General features: G+C 40.2%; 1 protein-coding gene across 3 annotated transcripts in view; it reads left to right on the forward strand.

The window, feature by feature from the left end:
* Positions 1-20,634, forward strand: part of Ralgapb (Ral GTPase activating protein non-catalytic subunit beta) — a 92,390-nt gene that overhangs the window by 41,075 nt on the left and 30,681 nt on the right. For 2 of the 3 annotated variants that reach the window (XM_059261823.1, XM_059261825.1), the window contains 8 exons: positions 411-475; positions 2,771-2,900; positions 4,632-4,765; positions 8,420-8,602; positions 11,039-11,190; positions 16,534-16,721; positions 18,498-18,604; positions 19,784-19,936. In XM_059261823.1, coding sequence (XP_059117806.1) covers positions 411-475; positions 2,771-2,900; positions 4,632-4,765; positions 8,420-8,602; positions 11,039-11,190; positions 16,534-16,721; positions 18,498-18,604; positions 19,784-19,936 — 1,112 coding nt within the window. The remainder of the gene's footprint in view (positions 1-410; positions 476-2,770; positions 2,901-4,631; positions 4,766-8,419; positions 8,603-11,038; positions 11,191-16,533; positions 16,722-18,497; positions 18,605-19,783; positions 19,937-20,634) is intronic. The other variant, XM_059261824.1, reaches the window with a different exon arrangement.

A 20,634-nucleotide genomic window follows, 5' to 3' on the forward strand; every position in this document is an offset into this window, starting at 1 on the left:
GATTCTTGAAAATTGTCATTTAACATCTACATACACTGTGGCGTGCATATGCATGCACCTCCCACCCAATAAAAAATAAAATCTTTGCAGGCATATCAGAATTTGAGGACTTATAAAGCATTATCTTTTTTTTTTTTTTTTTTAACCCATCAATATATTTATTTATAATCTTCAGAGAATTTCAGGAATGCTTTGCCAAAATTTCTCCTTTCTTTTTTTAGGGGGTGGGGAAGAGACACAGTGTCTTATATAGCCCAAGTGTTTTTAGCTGATAGCAGCCTTCCTGCCTCAGGCCTCCGAGTGCTAGGGTTATGTGTATGACCACTCCTGGCTCCAAATATTTGCTCTGACTGAGCTATTGACTGTAATTATATGTCATGTAAGCTGCTTTGTTTGTTTTGTTATTGCAGGAGCAATGTTAAATATTGTTCAGGATTCTGCACTTTTAGAAGCCATTGGTTGCCAAATGGAGATGGTAAGAAGCTTATATAATGTCATAGAATATCTGCTTCTGATTTTATCTAAATCATACTTAACAGTGCTGGAATTGAACCTAGGACCTCACACATGCTAACCAAACTGTCTACCTCTGAGCTGTATCCTCAACCCATTGTTTTTATTTTTTGAGGCAGTCTCTCATGTAGCCCAGGCAAGTCTCAAACTATGTATTTAGCTGAAGATGACCTTAAACTCTTGGTCCTTCTGTCTCCACAGGCATGCACCCCCACACCTGTTTTGTTTTTTGTTTTTTTTCCCATTTTTCTTTAGTAAGAAATTTTCTACTCACTCTACATACCACCCACAGATCCCACTTCCTCTCTCCTCCCACCCCCCAGCCCTCTCTCCCAAGCTACCCCACATCCCCACATCTGGGGAGTCAGCAGAGCCCGGCACACAGAGCCTAGGCAGGTCCAAGCCCCTTCCCACCGCACCAAGGCTGTGCAAGGTGTCACACCACAGGCACCGAATTCCCAAAAGCCTTCCTGTGCACCAGGGACGGATCCTGATCCCCCTGCCTGGGTGCCCCCCCAAACAGTTCAAGCCAAACAACCGTCTTCCGTATCCAGAGGGTCTAGTCCAGTCCCATGGGGGCTCCACAGCCACTAGTCTATAGTTCATGAGCTTCCATTAGCCACACCTGGTTTTTTAAGGTGTTTTGTTTATAAATTTCAGCTTGTAGACTCAGAAGGGTCCTATTTTAAAACATCATACATTTTGAGATTTCTGCTTGTTCAGTACCTCATCAGGTCCTAGGGGAACTCCTGCATGAAAGAAACCCAGCTAGGATTGTTTTGTCCGAATATTCTAGGAAAGGACTTCCTAGTTCCTGCTATCCCTAACAGATATAAGTCTACCTGTAAGATCTGCTGTCTTTATTGTAGTTCCTGTAGACAGAAGTGTACAGGTGCCCAAAGCACTATTACTTAAGATCTCCCTAGAGATGGACAGTGTCTCTTGCTTCTTCCTTCTAGATATGTGATCATTACACTTGGGGTAGGTTGAGGTATGGGGAAGTAATAAGGTATAATGGGGTGAGCTGGAGAAATGAAAAAATTATTAAGGAAATTCATTAATGTTTTAGTAGATGGCTAATAATGTACTGATTTGGATACAGCAGGTTCTGTTTATATGGGGAAAGTTACAAGAAATCTTTAACAAATGGGTTTATTTGCTCTTATGTGTATGGGAATTTATACTAACTGTAGTTATTTTATTGTTTGTACTCTATGGTACAACTATATTTAAAAGTTGCTGTTGTGTGTGTATGTGTGTGTGTGTGTGTGTGTGCGCGCGTGTGTGTGGGTATAGGTGGATGTGACCTTGGAGGATGTCAGGTATTCTGCACTATTGCTTTGCCTTATTGCCTTACGACAGCGTCTTTTGATGATCCTGGAGCTAAACTGGCAGCCAACAAGCCCAGTGATGCTCCTGTTTCCACCCTGCACAGTGCTGTCATTATAGGCATGTGGGTGGCCATGACCAGCTTTTTACATAGGTCTAGGGATTTGAACTGAGGTTTTCATGCTTGTATAGCGGGTGCTCTTACCCACTGAGCTGTCTCCCTTACCCTTCCTTCCTTCTAGCATTTTTTTTTTTTTTAAGTAAGTTCTGTGGATCAAACTCCGGTCTTCATGCTTGAGTAGTAAACACTTTATTGACTGAGATAATCTCCCAGCCCCATATTGTCTTTATTTGAAGATTATATTCCTGTTCTGAGGTTTTGCTCCAGAGGTACTTCAAGTATTTTCCTTAATGACTCAGTTATTAACTAGTGAACTGTAGTGTATGTAAAGGGCTCTGAGGTGGCCCTTTGATAAACAGCATGGGAGACCCAGTGTGGGTACCTGTAGTTGTCAAACCCTGTATACCCTTTTAAACAGATGGCGTTAGAGCAACAACCCCACAGTGATTCTAACCCCTTGTCTGTTTCTCTGTGTATCACCTTGTGCTAGCCAGCCTGTTAGGTTTGCATTACTGGGATGAACCTAGGGCCTTATGCTTGTGAGGCAAGTGCTGTACTCCTGAGCCACAGCCCCAACTCTAAACAAGTTTTGTTTGTTTTGGTTTTTCAAGATGATTTCTCTGTGTAGCCCCCTGGTTGTCCTGAAACTTGATTTCAGGACTGGCCTTGAACTCAGAGAACCATCTGCCTCTGCTTCCCAAGTGCTGGGATTAAAGGCATGCACCACCACTTGGCTATCTAACAAATTTTTAATAACTTATTTTTGTACTTGTCAACTGTTCATCTTGGTTCATTTCATTTGACTAGGGTGGTGGAGAAAACAACCTGAAGAGTCATAGTCGCACTAATAGTGGCATTAGTTCAGCAAGTGGAGGAAGCACAGAACCTACGACACCTGATAGCGAGAGACCTGCTCAAGCTCTCCTAAGGGATTACGGTGAGCTGTGTTTAAAACAGTCTGTTAGCATTTACACATGTATTAATTAATTCTCTGATTTACAAAATAAGCAAAATTAAAACTTTTCAAGAATCGAAAACAAAAATACAAGTTTTATCTACTAGGTATAATTGACAGAAGATGTTAGTTAAAAAAAAAAACTAAAGAAAAAGTATTTTTCTGATTTCTTGTAGCTCGTTTTGGAGTTTGTTAGATCTTACAGATGTTTATGATGAGAGGTCATGAGGTGTCTGAGTTCTGTACCAGGCACTAGTGATACAGGCTCACACAAGATGTGGGCCTTGCTTCAGAGCTCTCAGAATGATGGCAGAGATGGTCAGTGAGCCCCGTAACTGCAGATGTGAGGGAAGTGATGGAAGCTGACCCAGAGAAGCATGTGTTGCCATGTTAAAACTTAGATATTCTGTCTTGTAAGGTTCTTCAGTTACAAGAATAAAGAGACATTTTCTGCTCTGCTAAATAAAGCACTTGCCAGGAAAACATCCTGTTCAGTGATGTCCTTTATACTGAGCAGAATTTATTGGCTTAGTGTGAGCACTTTATAATGTTTTTTATGCACAAATGCTGATAGTGATTGAATCTGTGTTTATTCCTTGAGATTAGAATATCTGATTCCCTAGATGTGAGCCTAATTTTGTAATCATCTGGAGAATCCATGAGCCATGTTCATGAGGCATGCTTTCATAATTGAATTGATGATACATTACCTGTCAGCATGTCAAATACATATAGTCATTATGTGGATATTCAGTACATTTAAATTGTCACTCTTTATGTAGATTTAGGCATTCTCTAGGTTGAACTGATTCTTGTTTCGAAGCCATTTTAAAACTAAAGATATTTCGTGTTACTGCATGTGTCGTATATAAGTGTTTGAACTGATTGTTCCAGCATTTTCAGCTGGTGTTAGTGAGCTCTGCTTGTTATGTCATAGTTTTTACTAAAAGATCCAGATTTGTGTCAGTGTCGCATGACTGTCTCTTTAATGATCATTCCTTTTTCTGTTGTCACTGCCCTCTTTCTGATAGGATCCACAGGTATAATGCCCCTAAAGCTTCCTTTTTAATTACAATTTAATTTATCCTCCTTTAATTTCTTGGAATTCACTCCTAACTAAGTAATAATTACTTTACATATAAAATTGAAGTCCAAGTAAAAACAGTGACTTGGTTATTTAACCTTTTTAAAGGTTTTAAAATAGTGGTAAAGAGTTCAATGTAAACCTGGGTTTGAAAAGGCATTGCATGTGGTTTTTACTGGTTTAAACCCTATCATTTCAAGAGATGCTGTAAGGTAATTCCTAGCATCTGAGGAGGCTATCAGGTTGAATTCTTGCCTCTGTAAAACTCTAAGGAAATACTTGGTTGCCTTTTCATTGTTCTTTTTGAAAATTAAACTCTATAAGTTATGCATTTAAAACTTAAAGACACCATTTTTCATTATAAGGATGGTACTGAAACTGCCAAGTCCATAGTGTTCTTTGTCAGAGTGTGGACTGGGAGCTAGAAGCTGATCCAGCCCCTTGTGTGCCTTGCACACCATCAGTCAGGCCTGGTGCTCAGGCTGCTGGGTGGGGAGCAGGGCTCTGTGTGGGTGCCCATTGTGCTCACTGTGGCTGCTGTGGTCTGTGCCTGGTGGAATGCTGTGCTTCTGTTACTAATGCTTAGTTGTTTTCCCTCCCCGTGGATGTGGCATTGGGTTATATCCTAGCTCTTAATACAGATTCAGCTGCTGGGCTCCTGATTCGCAGCATTCATCTCGTCACCCAAAGACTCAACTCTCAGTGGCGGCAAGACATGAGCATATCCCTGGCGGCTCTAGAACTCCTCTCTGGCCTGGCAAAGGTGAGGACTGTCCCTTAGTTTAGTTCAGCAGCTTGCGTCATGCCTTTTTTTTTGTATTTTGTATTTTGACACCCACCCCCTTTGTGTAGGTATTTTAGGATTGTCAGTACATGTATGTATTTTATATCCAGAGTATATAAAATCGAGCCTCCAAGTGAAATTTTGCAAACTGAAAAATAGGTGCAAAGGATGTGAATATTTCTGTTAAGGTACAGAAAACATTTCAATACTGATGACTGATTGCACATAATAGTATATTTATTGCTTTTATAAAGAGCATTTATTATAAAGTATTTCTGTGATTACTATTTTCTGTTATCAGTATTAAGCAAAAATTGACTATATATTCATATTTCTCTCACAGTTATTTCAGTTTTGTGGAACCTTAGAAATGGGGTTCATTTGCACTTAAGTCTCAGTCTCTCTCTGAAATTCATGTAACATAAAACTAACCATTTTAAAGCAGGTGATTCAGGGACTGTTAGTACATTTGCAGTGTAGTGCAACCTACCGTCTCCATTTCCAAGTGTTTTTGTCACCTCGGGGGGAAATCCCTGAGCCTCAAAGCAGTTGCTTTCTTGCCCACTCTCACGGCCACCACCTCCTCTGACAGCCACTGATCTTCATTTTGTTTCTTTGGCTCTACCTAATCAGGATCATTCACCGAAAGGGATCAGTAGGAAAATCATGTAATGTGTGTCATTTCAAGAGTGCCAGTCTTTCTCACTTGAGAAGTAATTTTTTGAGTTTCAGCCCTTTTTTAGGATTGCACAGCACTGTCCTGAATGTAATTATCACTGTTTGTTTGCCTGTTCATTAATTGAGAGGTATTTAGACTCTTACTAGTAGAGCTGCTGTGGATGTATGGGAACATGTATTTATTTGGAATATCAGTTTTCAGTTTTTTGGGTATGTACTAAGGAGTGGAATTCTTGGGTTTATGGGAATTCTGTTTAGCTTTTGAAGAACTGCAGATTGTTTTCCACAACTACTGAGTCCTTTTTCATTCCTTTCATCAACATACAAGGCTTCCAATTTTTCCACATTCTCACTAGCATCTGAGTATTTTTTATTATTAAAATGGAAAAAATTATTTTCCATATACCACTTGGTATTGTGAGGATCAGATGAGATGAAAATATAAAATACATTGTGCTCATGTAGTGGTACTCATCACAGAAGTGGAGTGAGATGAAGCGTAGGCCTTTACTTCAAAGTTGTCTTGCAAACTGTGAGAGACAAAATAGATAAGAAAACTTAGTGTGTTTGAACACTACTTGGAACTTAACTCAAAAACCCCCAAATGTAATAGATATGTGAGGAGCAGTTGCTGATTTAAACATTAGAATAGCCATTCGTGAGACATGGTAAACCATACAGAGAGCAAGGTGCTGCTCCCTGTGACTTGTGATCTATTTTCAGTTTAAGATGCAGTTAGCTTGGATGGAGCACTGCTCTGGACCTGGGTCATCATATATAATAGGCTAATACTACCTGATTCCATGACTCTCTGTAAAGATAAAGTGATTAAAACAGTCTGGTGTTAGAACAGGGTTGAATGAATAGATCAGTGGTCTATAATTGAGACTTCATGACCACACTTATGTAGCTGTCTGGTTTTTGACACATGGTACAAAGATAGCTCTAAGGAGAAAGGGTAGTCTTTGACCAGTGGTACTGGTAGAAAACTTGGTTACAAAAATCAGCTAAAAATGGATTGTGGACTTAAATGTAAAAATGTATTAGTTACTTGTCTCATGCTGTGACAAAATACCCTGACAAAAGCAGCTTCAGGATAGAAGGGTTTATTTTGGCTCACAGTTCAAGGGTACAGTTTATTATGGCGGGGATGTCAAGGTGGCAGGAGCTTGTAGCAGCTAGTCACGTTGAGTCTGCAGTCAGGAAGAAGAGAGCAGATGAATGCTTGTGCTCAGCTGGCTTCCTCCTTTTTATGCAGTCCAGGACCCAAACCCAGGGAATAGTGCCACTCTCCTTTAAGGTGAGTTTTCCTACCTCACTATCATTAGTTGTTAGGGAAATGTAATTAGATTCACATTGAAAGACTATTATATACTCAATAGAATGGCTAACATTGAGGGCTAGAAGCATAGCTTAGGGTAAGAGTGCTTGCTGTGCAAGCATGAGGACCTAAATTCGTATTGCCAGCACCCGTTTAAAAAGCCAGCAATGACCACAGGGACCTCAGAGTGGCATGTGGAAATAGGCAGACTCCAGGAGTTTCCTAGCCTGTCAGCTTAGCTGAAACAGGAAGCTTTAGGTCATGTGAGAGACCCCATCTAGGGAATAATGTAGAAAGCAATAGAACTGTGGGTTGAGACCCCTTTAAGGGCTGAATGACCCTTTCACAGGGGTCGCCTGAGACCATCAGAAAACACAGATATTTACATTGCTATTCATAACAGTAGCAAAATTACAGTTATGAAGTAGCAACAAAAATAATTTCATTGAGTCACCACAACGTGAGGAACTATATTAAAGGGTTGTAACATTAGGAAGGTCGAGAGACACTGTGATAGAAAGGCACTCAGCCGTCCTCCTGTGGCCTCTGCATACACACAAATGCATGTACCCATAGAAACATGTACATATATGCATACAGCGCGCGCGCACACACACACACACACAAAGAAACAAACACAGGCTAAATTTAAAAAGACTTGACCGTATCAAATGTTGATCAGGATATAAGGAAACTGTTAATGAGAATGTTAATTGTAATAACTATTTTGGAAAACAGTTTGGCAGATCCTTAAAAATTTAATAATACATGTATCTAATGACCCTGTCATTCCAGTCCCAATATATAAGAGAACATACATCTAGTCAATGATGTGGATATTCATAGCAACTATATTTGTAATATTCACAGGGTGGAAAGAACCCAAATGTCCATTAACAGGTTACTGGGTAGAAAAATTGTGCTATATTCATATACTGGAATGCACTCAATACAAAGTAAAAAACATTACAAAAAGTAGATACATCTGGAAGTAATTAATTATGCTAAATAGAAGAAAGAAGCTAGCTAAATACCTTTCCCCAAAGTAAATATTATAGAACTTATTATATTTTAGGAAATATAGTCCGATCTATTGTGATAGCAGATAAACAGCTCCTCACAGAAGGGAACAAGAGGAATGGGAGGAGGCTTACAGAGGTGCATGAGGACATTTGGGGTGATGCTTATATTTATTATCTGATTGTAGCGACAGTTCTTTGAGGTTACATACTTTGAACATGTGTAACTCACTGTGATGGATAATTGAGCCTTCTAAGCTGTTTCACTAGACTTTGTTGTGCAGAGCAAAAGCCATCACAATGAGGTTGAGTTTGGGACTTTAAAACACACACATGTTCCTTTGCTGGCTATTCCTGCACATTTTACAATATGAGTAAGTGCATCCAAGAACTTTGGGTTTTAAGGTGTGAACAACCATGCTAGAGTAAAGTACTTTTAGGATTTAGAATGCCACTTTTTTGTAGTTTATCTGTAAGTCTGTTCCTGTATATAAATAATATTTAAAAACAAGGCCTCTTGTGTATCACATTATCAGATAGGCTCAGTTGCAGGGCAAATGCTTGGTGTAATGGTTCCTGACTAACTGGTTTTGTTCCTTAAATGGACATGCTTAGGTGAAGGTGATGGTTGACTTGGGAGACCGAAAGCGTGCCATCAGTTCTGTGTGCAGTTATATTGTATACCAGTGCAGTCGGCCAGCTCCTCTTCATTCCCGGGATCTGCACTCCATGATAGTGGCAGCATTTCAGTGTCTCTGTGTCTGGCTGACAGAGCACCCTGATATGCTGGATGAAAAGGTGAGCTTATTCAGTCTTGAAACACCAAGTAGGAATGAAACGGTTTGTTGAGAAAATACCTTTTAAAAGAGAATATCTGAATTTAAATACAGTGTCATATACTTTGAATGTGCTTGTTTGATTTCAGTAGGACACTTACTCTTTTGAGCATAACTTGAAAACTATCATAATGCTTAGATTTGTTTCCAAACAATCCCACAGAGAAATGCTTTATGAAAGAAAAGACCTTGCCTAATTTTTCTGAAACAGCAAGACTTCTTTTATAAAAAATAATATTCTCATTAATTCTTGTAAAAATTCAAAGTGTATTTTTAACATACTCAACCTCTTTTACCAAGATCTACCCTTACTTCCTTACCTACCCAATTTTGAGATCTTTTTTCCCCCCTCTCTCTTTTTCCCCTATATTGAGTCCAGTTTGTATTTCCTAGCTATTATGGGGATGGGTCCTGCCCTGGAGTGCGGTCAACCTCCCACTGATCATGTCATTGCAGAAACTTGGTTCTATCTCTCCCCGTGGTTATCATATATGATCACATATGCCAATAGCTCCCCAGCTAGTGATAGTATTTTTTGCCTATTTCCACCACCTCAGTGCTGGAGTTTTGGTTGAGCAAGCTCAAGCCTTTTTATGCGTTCACAGTTGCTATGCACTCGTATATACAACTGCTGGATCTGGAAAAGTCCATTTTTTTTTTTTTTTGGATAGGATGGCAAACTGGAGATAGCTATTTTTTTTTTTTTCTCGTTTTTTCGAGACAGGGTTTCTCTGTGTAGCTTTGCGCCTTTCCTGGAACTCACTTGGTAGTCCAGGCTGGCCTCGAACTTACAGAGATCCGCCTGGCTCTGCCTCCCGAGTGCTGGGATTAAAGGCGTGCGCTACCACCGCCCGGCTGGAGATAGCTATTAAAGCTACTTGGTTTCCTGTTAGCAAACAAAGAAGGGCACTTAATTCAAAGCGAGGGCACAGCTTAGCTGTAAACATTACTTTTATTGAAACATTGTATTTCTCACAGGTTTCTGCACTTTCAAATGGGTACAGATATGTAGTCTGTTTTCTCTGCCACTGTACCTTACAGGGAAGCAGGCATAATGAGCTCAGTGACAGTAGAACTTCCCAAGGTCACTGGATATTTAGAAAGATAGAGATCTTTGTAAGTAACATTGTTGGTAAAATCTGAGTTATTTTCATTGTAGCTTTTAAAGTTATGATAACAAAAAATGTTTACAGGACTAGACTTGTAGCCAAGTTTAACACAATGGTTGCTTAGCATTTCTGAAGTGCTCCTTTTGATCCCTAGAACTACATCAACCAGCAGCTGTGATGGTGCCTATTTGTAATTCCAGGTACTTGGGAGATAGAAGGAAGAGCAGGTCAAGGTCATCCCTGGCTACATAATGAATTAGAGACCAGCCTGGGCCATAGGAAAATCTGTTACACAAAATAGTTTTAAATATAAATTATTTTAAGATGTCAATTGTTGGGGATGGTGGCACCTGCTTGTAATCCTAGCAGTTAAGAAGCAGAGATAGACCTGGCAGTGGTGACACACATCTTTAATCCCAGCACTTGGGAGGCAGAGGCAGGTGGATCTCTCTGAGTTCGAAGCTAGCCTGGTCTACAGAGCTAGTACCAGGACAGCTAGGGCTGTTGTACAAAGAAACGCTGTCTTCAAAAACCAAAAACCAAAGAAGAAGAGGAAGAGGAAGAGGAAGAGGAAGAAGAAGAAGAAGAAGAAGAAGAAGAAGAAGAAGAAGAAGAAGAAGAAGAAGCAGAAGCAGCAGCAGCAGCAGCAGAGGTCCTGGGTTCAGTGTCAGCTTTGTCTGCATAGTGAGTTTGAGGCCAGCCTGAGCTCCATAGTGAGATCCTGCCTCAAAAAATAAATAATTAACCTCTTTGATATATTAGGTAATCTGATGTGTCTTAAACCATCTGGGTTTGGCGGAATTACTTCTGAATCTATTATACTTATTAGCCTTTCAGGGTTTGTGACAATCTATGGCAATTTTGTGAGCCCTGTAACCGATCAAATTAAAACCTGTCTTTAGTCTCCTTCTAAACACACAAATTTAGTTCTTTTGATGGAGGCTTAAGTTTAGTATATTATGATACAAACATATCTGTTAAAGAGCATTAGAAACTGGAGCTCTGCCCCAAAACATAACCACTGTTATGGCTCCCTTGTCTTCTCTTAAGTAATGTGTATAAAAATTGATCAGGGTTGGTGAGATGGTTCAGCAGGTGAAAGTGCTTGCCACCAAGTCTAATGACTTGGGTGTGATCACTGAGTCCTATATGGTACGAGAAGAGAACCAACTCTCCAGAGTTGTTCCCTGACCTTGGCTTGTGCACAAACACACATATACCCTCTCTTAAATAAAGTAAATAAATGTGTTTGAAATATTTTAAAAACTCATTCTGTCTTTTCCTCCTAGGATTGCCTTAAGGAAGTACTGGAGATTGTAGAACTGGGTATCTCAGGAAGCAAGTCCAAGAACAGTGAACAAGAGGTCAAGTACAAAGGTGATAAAGAGCCAAACCCTGCATCTATGAGGGTAAAGGATGCTGCAGAAGCCACTTTAACATGGTATGGAAGCAGCTGCTGAAGACTGAGCTGTAACAGACAGGGCAGCAGTGGTCTGTGCTGCTCTGTCTTCCTTGTTCAGCAGAGTAACAGCCCCTGTAGGGTACTACATCTTCAAACACAAAATGGAACGAAATACTCTTTTTGTATTCATTCTTAGACCAACAAGAAACCAGAAAATGGGGATCTTTGTATTTCCATGCTGGCTGATAACTACTCAGGTCAGCTCATATTAGAGCCAAGAATTATCTTGGAGCTACTTCTTCCCCTTCTTTCATGGCTAAGCCTAGAGATGTCACAGCATCAGATCTGCTACCCAGTGCTGGTCTCTACTACATCTTTTATGTTCTGTTCAGCTAAGATTTTTTTTATTTAAACTCCCTTGTCAAAGCTTGGTAATAGAATCATACAGATAAGTCCGATTCAGTTACTGAATGAATACTATCTGGTTGAGTAGGGAAGATGAATAGAAACACAAAGTCCTTCAATATCAGGTGGATATAAATGTCCCCAAAGAAGAGATACAAATCAAATGGCAGGGACCTGGGAGGAGGAAGTGAGTACTTTGAGATAAAGTGAAAGCAAAGTAACATGCTTATGGAGCCACATAAACCCTGACTGAGAGGATGGGCAACATTTGAGCTGTGAGCAGTATTGCAGGCAATTAATAATGTATGTCACATGGAAACAAGGGGTTGATTCTTTGAAAGAATGGCAGAAAGAACTAAGAAAGTCCTTTGTACTTGGTGGATTGGGGGCCTGGAAAGAGGGCTGAGTTTGGGCCCATTTGCAGATTGAAGGGACTGAATAAGTAGAGATTGCATAGAGTCATAGATTGTGTGGCTCATTCAAGGATGAGTATGAATGAAAACCTAGGAAAACAGCCACAGGAAGGAAGAATGTCAAGTTAGTAAGGGCTGGCTTGAAGATTTGTGTGTAAACCAGCTCTGCCCAAGATCCTGACATCTTTTGTGAGTGCAGTGTCCTTTCCTTCTTTGGGATATAATCAGATTAGTTGGATTTGTTTCTGTTGTTTATGGGCTTAGCTCATAATTTTCAGGATGCTTGCTTTTCTTTAGAACTGTGCACTCTGGTAACAGCTAGACTTTGAGTGCCTTTGTTGAGCTTTAGCTAATAGCTAGAAAATTGATGAGGATAACTATGGCAGCATGTGCTTGTGCAGCACGTGGGCTGGGGGAGCCATAAAGTGCCACAGCACTGGGACTTGATACTGTGTCAGGAAGAGGAAGAAGGCTAGGAGATAAGCAGGGAGAATCTTGCTCACTAGGAGTTCTTGAGTTCTTCTTGTTGAAGGAAGTTTGTTCCACTCTAGCCTGATTGTTCCTGTAAGAGCATAGGTACTGCTAAGGACTGGCTATGTGCCTGGGCTCTTTCTCCCTCAGACTATAGTTCTCTGAATGGCTCTGTCTTTATTTTTTTGCTGTTTTGTCTCTGTTACCAAGTCCATCCGCCAGGCTGTCTTTGGTTTCCACTCTTGAACAGTGCAGAGTTCCATCATGGTGGAGCATGTTCCCAACCAGTTTTTCTGTTCTCGCATAGTTGCTGCTTTTTTTGTCGGCATCACCATTGGTTGTTCTGGTTCGTTTTGATGTTTTTTGAGGCAGGGTTTCACTGTTTCTGGCTGTCCTGGAACTCACTATATAGACCAGGCTGGCCTTGAACTCACAGAGATCTATCTGCCTTTGCCTCCCAAGTGCTGGGACTAAAGGCATGCGCCACCGCAGCCAGCTGTTAGCATTGTTTCCAGTTGTTTTTTTTTCTCTCTGATTTGTAACTCTGTCGTTCCTCATGAGACCAGCAGCAACTGAGTCCAATACACTTATTGTAAGGACTTCACACTGTCCCCTGAAGCCTTAGATAGTATTCTGTACTAGGTCACCTCACTTCTTGCATGATTTCTGTTTCTAGTCTTTTAACTCTTCCTGTTTGTCTTGCACTCTGTGGTTAAACTCTTCTTCAACACCATTTCATCCTACTGCTTGAGTGATTAAAAACCTTGAGTAGATCTCTTGTTTCCTACCATGTCTGAATTCCGGTGGAGGGCCAGGGAGGTGATCTGATTGCTCCCACCACTGCTCCCTAGTACTCCCTTGCCATAGTTTGGCCACTTGTAGTGGTGAACTGGGCATGTTCATACCTGCTTATGCATCTCTCCTGTATTTCAGGCAGCATCATATACTGTTCCATGCTCACAGTAAATCTAGCTACTTGTACGAACCTCTTTCTGTTATTCTGATTTTTGAAGGACAGTGTTTTTCACCTTTACACTCACATTGTCTTCCTGTCTCACATAGTGTTGTGTTCCATACTATCACAGTCATACTGAGTTTTTTTGGTACATGCCAGTCTGTCTTCGATAACATTCATAAAGTACATATTAACTTGTTGGGTTTCTAGACCATGGCATATTAAAGTATAAATTCAGAATTCGTGCTCTTAGAAGTCATTTCAGTGGTCCCGCTGCTTAAGATGCATTTACTAAAAGCTTACCTTTAATTTGGGTTTAAAGTCTAGCCTCTAAGATTTCCCACTTCATTTTAATTGTTAAAAGCTTGATGTTCTATATCAAACTCTCATGTTAACTTGTTCTCATTGGTTCTTGTTCAGACTTTTGGTAGTAATTCTTTCTCCAGGCAGCAGCAGTATACAAAGATAATGTTTATGTTGCTCTGGTTCCTTTCTGCTAGTGCCTTCATGTGGTTTTCGTATTACATGGATTTGCATGCCTTGATCATACTGTCACTCAACTGGTATAGCTTTGAGCATGTATCTCTCACAGGTAGATCACTGAGTACAGTGTTCTTCATGGGATCTGAATGTTTTCAAACTCCGTAGGACAGTGTATTTCATCAACCTCTGTTGGGAGACAGCAGCAAGACTTCAAGCACTGGAGAGTCTTTTATGTTAACTGGACTCTTGAGTCTTTGCATGTTTCCTTTTCTTCTGTGCTCTCATCCTGTGCCTGTTTGTTTGGGAATGTTGAAATTTCTTTTTGTAGGATCTTCCATATTATCTGTAGTCTTTTTAAATCCTAACTCTTATTCTGATATATGATCTCTGCAGATTAAGTTTTAGTCTGTTGTAGGGTTTTGGTTTTTTTCTTAATTATTTTGCCTTCTTTCTTCCCTAAGATAGGGTCTCACTGTGTAGCCCTGGCTGTCCTGGAACTCACTCTGTAGACCAGGCTGGCCTTGAACTCTCAGAGGTCTTCTTGCCTCTGCCTCTTGAGTGCTGGGATTAAAGGTGTGCACTACCATACCCTGCTCTTTTCAAAAACAAAGCAAAACGTGTGCATGGGCGTGTGGGTGTTGGAAGACAGCTTTTGAGAATCTTTTTCTCCTTTCATGTGAGTTCCAGGAAATCCAACTCTGGTTGTTGGAATTGATAGCAATAGTCTTTGCCCACTGAGCCATCCTACTGACTTTTTTTTTTTTTTTTTTTAAGGCAGATTCTCACTTTTTAGCCCAGGCTGGCCTCAAATTCATGGCAATCCTCCTGCCTCAGCTTCCTGGATGTTGGTATTACAGGCATGAACAAACATTATGAGCTTGTTTTCTATGTTCTTATCAGAACACTGCTTATAGAAAGCAGAGGTTGAACCTCAGAGTATATTAGCAGAGACTCCTTGGAGGTTTACAAGGACTTTTAATCTTTATCTACAGGTTTATCGTGACAGTCAAGTACTTGTCTTTATTTTAGAGATGTTTACTCCAGTGACTCCAGTAGACTCCAGTCTACTCACTTCCGGGAAGAGAAAAATGTGGTGAGGCTTGTAATGATTTCATGTAATCGGCCTAACCTCTTCCAGAAGCCTGTTTGATAACATCCTAGATCTTACATGGAACATGACAACAAGCTTACAGGCCTGTGTGCTTTGTGACATCTCTCTCTGTTCTTAGTACTAGTCTCCTGGCTTGGCTCGTGTTTTCCACAGTCATTAGAGTACTGAACTTACTGAGTCCCTCATTCCTTGAGTTGTTGCAGTCCTGCACTGACAGGAAGCCATCTGCTGGGAAACAGTGCCTTCCATCATCAGAGATCTTAGAGAGCTGAAGAGTGGTTGATAAATGGTATCAAGGGTTGTGGAGATGACTCAGTGCGTAAGAGCACTTGCTGTACAAGCCTGAGTGCCTGACTTCAGAGCTCCAGTACCCATGTGAAAAACTAGACATGGCTGTGTTCGTACCCGGAACCTCAGTGCTAGAAGGGAAGGCAGATAGAGGAAGATCACTGGAGTTTATTGGCTGCTAGCCTGGTTCCACATTCATTAAGAGATATTGTCTCCAGGGATTAAGGTAGATGAACAGGACACTTCTTGTCCTCCACATATGCACCCCCCATGTATGCATACAACACATATATAACACATATTCATGTGTGTACACATAAACACAAATGTGTTAAGAAATAGTTTTCTGTATGAGATGTACATGAAAGGCCATGTTGATATTACATGGTAAAAATCTTTCTGTTAAATTTAGAATGCTTTTTCTTTGAGCATCAATTTCTTATTATAATGAGGGTAATAAAAATGGAAATAATGATGGTACCTATTTCATATGGTTATTATGAAACTATATGATAAAATGTATATAAAATGCCTAGAACAGTACTTGACACAAAGAGCTAGTTGAGTTAAATTCATTGCTTATATGCATAAATCTTTATTCTCTCTATTTCTGTGTGTGCATAAGTGTATACACACCTTGTATACACATGCAAACATTTCTGAATGGTAAGTCTTGATCAGTGGAACTCTGCTTTATAAAGTATTTGTGTCATAGATTTCTTTATGACAGTTTTGAGATTTAACTGTTAGTACCCCAGATTCCTTACCTGAAATGAGGATCTATTTAGTCGTGGACATGCAGGAAGAAGGCAGCATGCCCTGGGATTTGGCCTCTTAACAAAGGACAATAGAGGCAGTTGCAGCAAAATGCTCAAGCTGACTTGACCCTGAGTTTTCTTTCTAGCTGGGAGGGAACTCAGACCTATGAACCTTGCACTAAACAGGTGTTGGATGTGGCCTGTCCCAGAAAGAAGAGTGGCCCTTAGTGAGGCATCCATTGTTGAGGGCAGTTCCTAGGACAGTTGAAAGCTGTGGCTATTGTTACCCCGCATCTGGGAGAGTGGCCTTTCTTTCTTGGGGTACAGATTCTACCCAGCCTGCCAGGGTATTTTTTGCAACAGGGAATAAATCTGACCTGTGAACAGGAAGCATAACTGTGTTCACTTAATTCAGAGGAGCAGAAGGATACATAGACCCAAGAGGTAAAGTTAGAGTTTTCTTTGGGAATTAATTGTTCTTTATTCCATTCTCCGTAGTATCATGCAGTTGCTTGGCGCATTTCCTTCACCCAGTGGTCCTGCCTCTCCTTGTAGTCTGGTGAATGAGACCACTCTGATCAAATACTCCAGGCTGCCAACTATAAACAAGCATAGTTTCCGGTACTTTGTCTTGGATAACAGTGTCATCCTGGCAATGCTGGAGCAACCACTTGGAAATGAGCAGAGTAAGTTGTAGCACTCTTAGCTTTCTCTACTGCTCAAACAGTGTGTTCTCAGTTCTCTCAGGGAAGCAAAGACTGTGAATTCCAAATAACTATTTGTCAGAAAGACTTGAAGCTATAGGATAACATCACTAGAGAAACAGAGGTCAAAAAATAGACTGTGCAAATGAAGTAGAACTGTTTAAAGATTCTTTATGTGTGCTTGAAATAGCAAAGTGTCTCAACTTTTATGTAAAGTTTACCTTAATGAGATATTTTATTTTTACTATTTATAAAAATCATTGCCATTCTGTCTTTCCTTGTGAACCTTGGATCCTGCCCCTCTATCCCTTCCCCTTCACCCATCATTGTTCTGTTTCGGTTACTACCCACACAGGCTAGAAAGTTGAGAAGTCATCTTCGCTTCTTCCTCCTGTTCCTTCCCTATATCATTAGTCTCAGTGACTCTTGAATCTTCCCTCTGTATTCCTCCCAGTACATCTAAATGCAAGGCTTTATTAATTTCTTACGTTGAGTGTTGCATTTTCTTTCTACCTGGTGTGATACCCCGTTGGCAGTTCAAAAATCTGCTTGCCTACCACTGCCCTCCTTGCACCATAGTGTTCATCCTTAAGCATGTAGATGTGATCTGCTGAAGAAACTTCAGTGATTGTTCATTGACAAGACATGCACTATCCCACAGTTAGGAGGCTCACAGAGGGCATGTGATTTGCTTAGGGGAACTTGAGAAGTATATAACTAGGATTCAAATTCAGGTTTTCCAAACAACACTATTTTCTGTTGTCCCACCACAGTAGGACTTCCTCAGTGACTAAAGCTACACGCAAAGGTAAGCAGAGTCTTTGAGTCCTGTACAGCTTCTGTTGACTATAAGCAGGATGTCATAATTCTACAGAAAGAGAGACCTAGCTCTGTTTGCAATAGGAGGATACTATTTCCATCATGTTATGGTTAAGGTTAGTGACGATATTATGAAATAGAATGGCACTATTCATCACTGTCAGTTCTACCTTCTTTACCCCAGAGCTAAGGCTTGCCTGGCTTTCTCTCCCTGCTGCCTTCTTTTCATTATTCCATCACCCTCCTACCCCTAAGCTATCTGCTGAACAGCCTGCAAAATCCTTTCGAATCCTTCAAATCCCTTTAAGCTTCTGGGTTCTCTTGCAAGTTTTTTTTTTTAGGATTGCCTTACTCTTATTCCAAGTAATTTTACTGCATAGGTAGTCTACAAAAATAAAATAAAATAGAAAATGAATAATTTTACATAATTAAGAACATTTTGTTTATTGAAATAGTTAATAACAGAAGAAATGAGAGAGTTTGACCCACTTTTCCCATAACTGAGACAAAGAAAGGGAAGAAAAAGGACCCTGAAGTTTTTCATGTCTCCATCCCTGAACTTCTGCTGGGAGGAAACAGTGTCTGCCTGTAGTTACAGGACCCCAATCTCTGAGCAAATGTATGTCAACACTGCACATAACCAGCCTGTTTTCTTTCATAAAGTTCTCTTCAACACTGGAAGTTTAAGAGAGTTTGCTATGATACATAGCATTTCACCAAAACATATGTGTAGAGGTATGTGCGGATGTTAGGAAAGTTAAAATAGAGTGGTTGGTACAGAGTGGGGTAGTAGTACTCATGGAACTTAGCTGTGGCATTGCAGTTTAGGAGGCACTGTGCTATGGCTTTGATCATGAAATGTTCTGCAGGTGATAGCAGGTTGTATATTAAATGGTTGTTATCTGAAGTAAAAATTTTTACACATCCATTTTATTCTAGATGATTTTTTCCCCTCTGTCACTGTGCTGGTCCGGGGAATGTCGGGAAGACTTGCTTGGGCTCAGCAGCTTTGCCTTTTACCCAGAGGAGCAAAAGCAAATCAGAAGGTACATCAGAAGTTACAGTGTGTGCGAGAGTACATATACATGGGTGCATATGATTGTGTGCGTGGGTGCATCTGTGTGTGGGAGTGATTTAAAGGCTAAATAACAGACCAACAGAAAGTCAAGGTTACATGTTTCTGATCCCTGCGAGGTCCTCTGTCAATGAATTTACTTAAGAATCATCTTAGGAACCTAGACTTCCAGGTCTACTTAACTCCTTACGGGTACCTGTAAGTCAAGGGTAGTTTTCCAGAGTTTTCCTGGTGATACTGATGCTCAATTAGGAATTAAGGACTACTATTCTAAACAATGGTCCCAGGCATTTTTTGCAGCTTTAAAAGTCAGATGCATATCATATGGGAAAAATTTGAGAGATCTGACATGTAGGACTTAGTTTCACATTGTTTTGCATGATTCATTTTGTATAATTGCTACTGTGCTATACAATTTACTGCAATATTTTATAGTATTTTAAATTATGTGGCTATTTTCTGCTTGTTGGAAAGTTCAGATAAGAAAAGAAATGTTAAATCACTTGTAGTCACTTTTCAGTGAGAGCTAGCCATAGTTTGATAGTTCATGTTTTACTGAGTTTTCTTCAAATCACTTTTCTTTCTGTATACAATTAACAGCTTAAAGAAATAAGCATTTGGTATACTGCTTTTTAAATTATTAATTGGGGGTGGGGGGTCTGTTCGAGACAGGGTTTCTCTGTCTAACAGCCCTGGCTGTCCTGGAACTCACTCTGTAGACCAGGCTGGCCTCGAACTCACAGAGATCTGCCTGCCTCTGCCTCCCAAGTGCTGGGATTAAAGGCGTGCGCCACCACACCAGGCTGGAAGTTTGAGTCTTAAAAACTCTATACTGCCTTAGTCATTAACTTAGAATTGAATGTGGATGACTGAGGCCTGGGCACTAGAGGTCTGCAAGCTATTTATTAGTCATGAAATCTATAAATTGACAAACATTTTTAGAAAAATGAAATTCAGTACATAGTATATTGGTTTCTTACTTGTACCATTAGTACAGCATGTGCAGATTCTTGCTGAGCATTGGTGATGTGCCTGCCTAGGAAAATAGATGCATTAAAGCAGACCAGGGACATGACTAGAAGACACATCATCACAGGTAATTATTGAATGATGTGTAATATCCATAATGTCATTTGTGTTATTTTAACAGCTTTTTGTGCCAGAACCTCGTCCAGTTCCTAAAAATGATGTTGGATTTAAATATTCTGTGAAACATCGACCATTTCCTGAAGAGGTGGACAAGATTCCTTTTGTAAAAGCAGATTTGAGCATTCCAGATTTACATGAAATTGTCACTGAAGAAGTAAGACAAGTTACTATTAGCTCTTTCTAAAAGGATAAATGCAAACATTTTTAGATGGTATATGTGATCAGGCATTTAGTGTTAGGGAGGAGAGGCAGAAGATGACTTGGGTCTCTGTCATCTGGATGTGGACATGTCAGAGGATGGATGTGTAGATTTGGGCAGTTGATAAGAATTAAACATCTTTTAGAGACAGTCCTTGGCTGCCTAGGCTCTTCACAATAGGTTTCAGTAGTATATGATATAACATGATCAAACTCTGGTAGTAAAGGCATATATTTGGATAGTACAGGAAGTGTGGTTGGGATTAGAGAGAAATACAACCCTTGAAAGTGGCTCACATCTGAGACTCAGAAGCATTTGCTCATGTGTGATCTAAGTAGTTAAGGTTGAGGTGGTTGTATAATTAAGCCAGTTTGTTTAGAAGAATCTTCACATATTAGGGTGTGAAACTTTAAAGTAGGATTGATCAAAAGGTAAGGAATCATAGGGTTAAGTTTAAAACACAAGGATAGATTCTATTGGGTGAAGATAACCATCCAGGGCTCCAGTGAGAAAACAACTCTGCCCCTCCAAGAGCAGAGTTTTATTGTCTTTTACAGCCAGGAGATGAAGAACCAATTGGTTAGGCTCTGGGGAAGAATTTTCAGATATAGATCTAACTTTGAACCATGTTTGTTTAATTCTGTGCTCTATGT

This window comes from Peromyscus eremicus, chromosome 4 (assembly GCF_949786415.1).
Source record: "Peromyscus eremicus chromosome 4, PerEre_H2_v1, whole genome shotgun sequence".
Classification (NCBI taxonomy): domain Eukaryota; kingdom Metazoa; phylum Chordata; class Mammalia; order Rodentia; family Cricetidae; genus Peromyscus; species Peromyscus eremicus.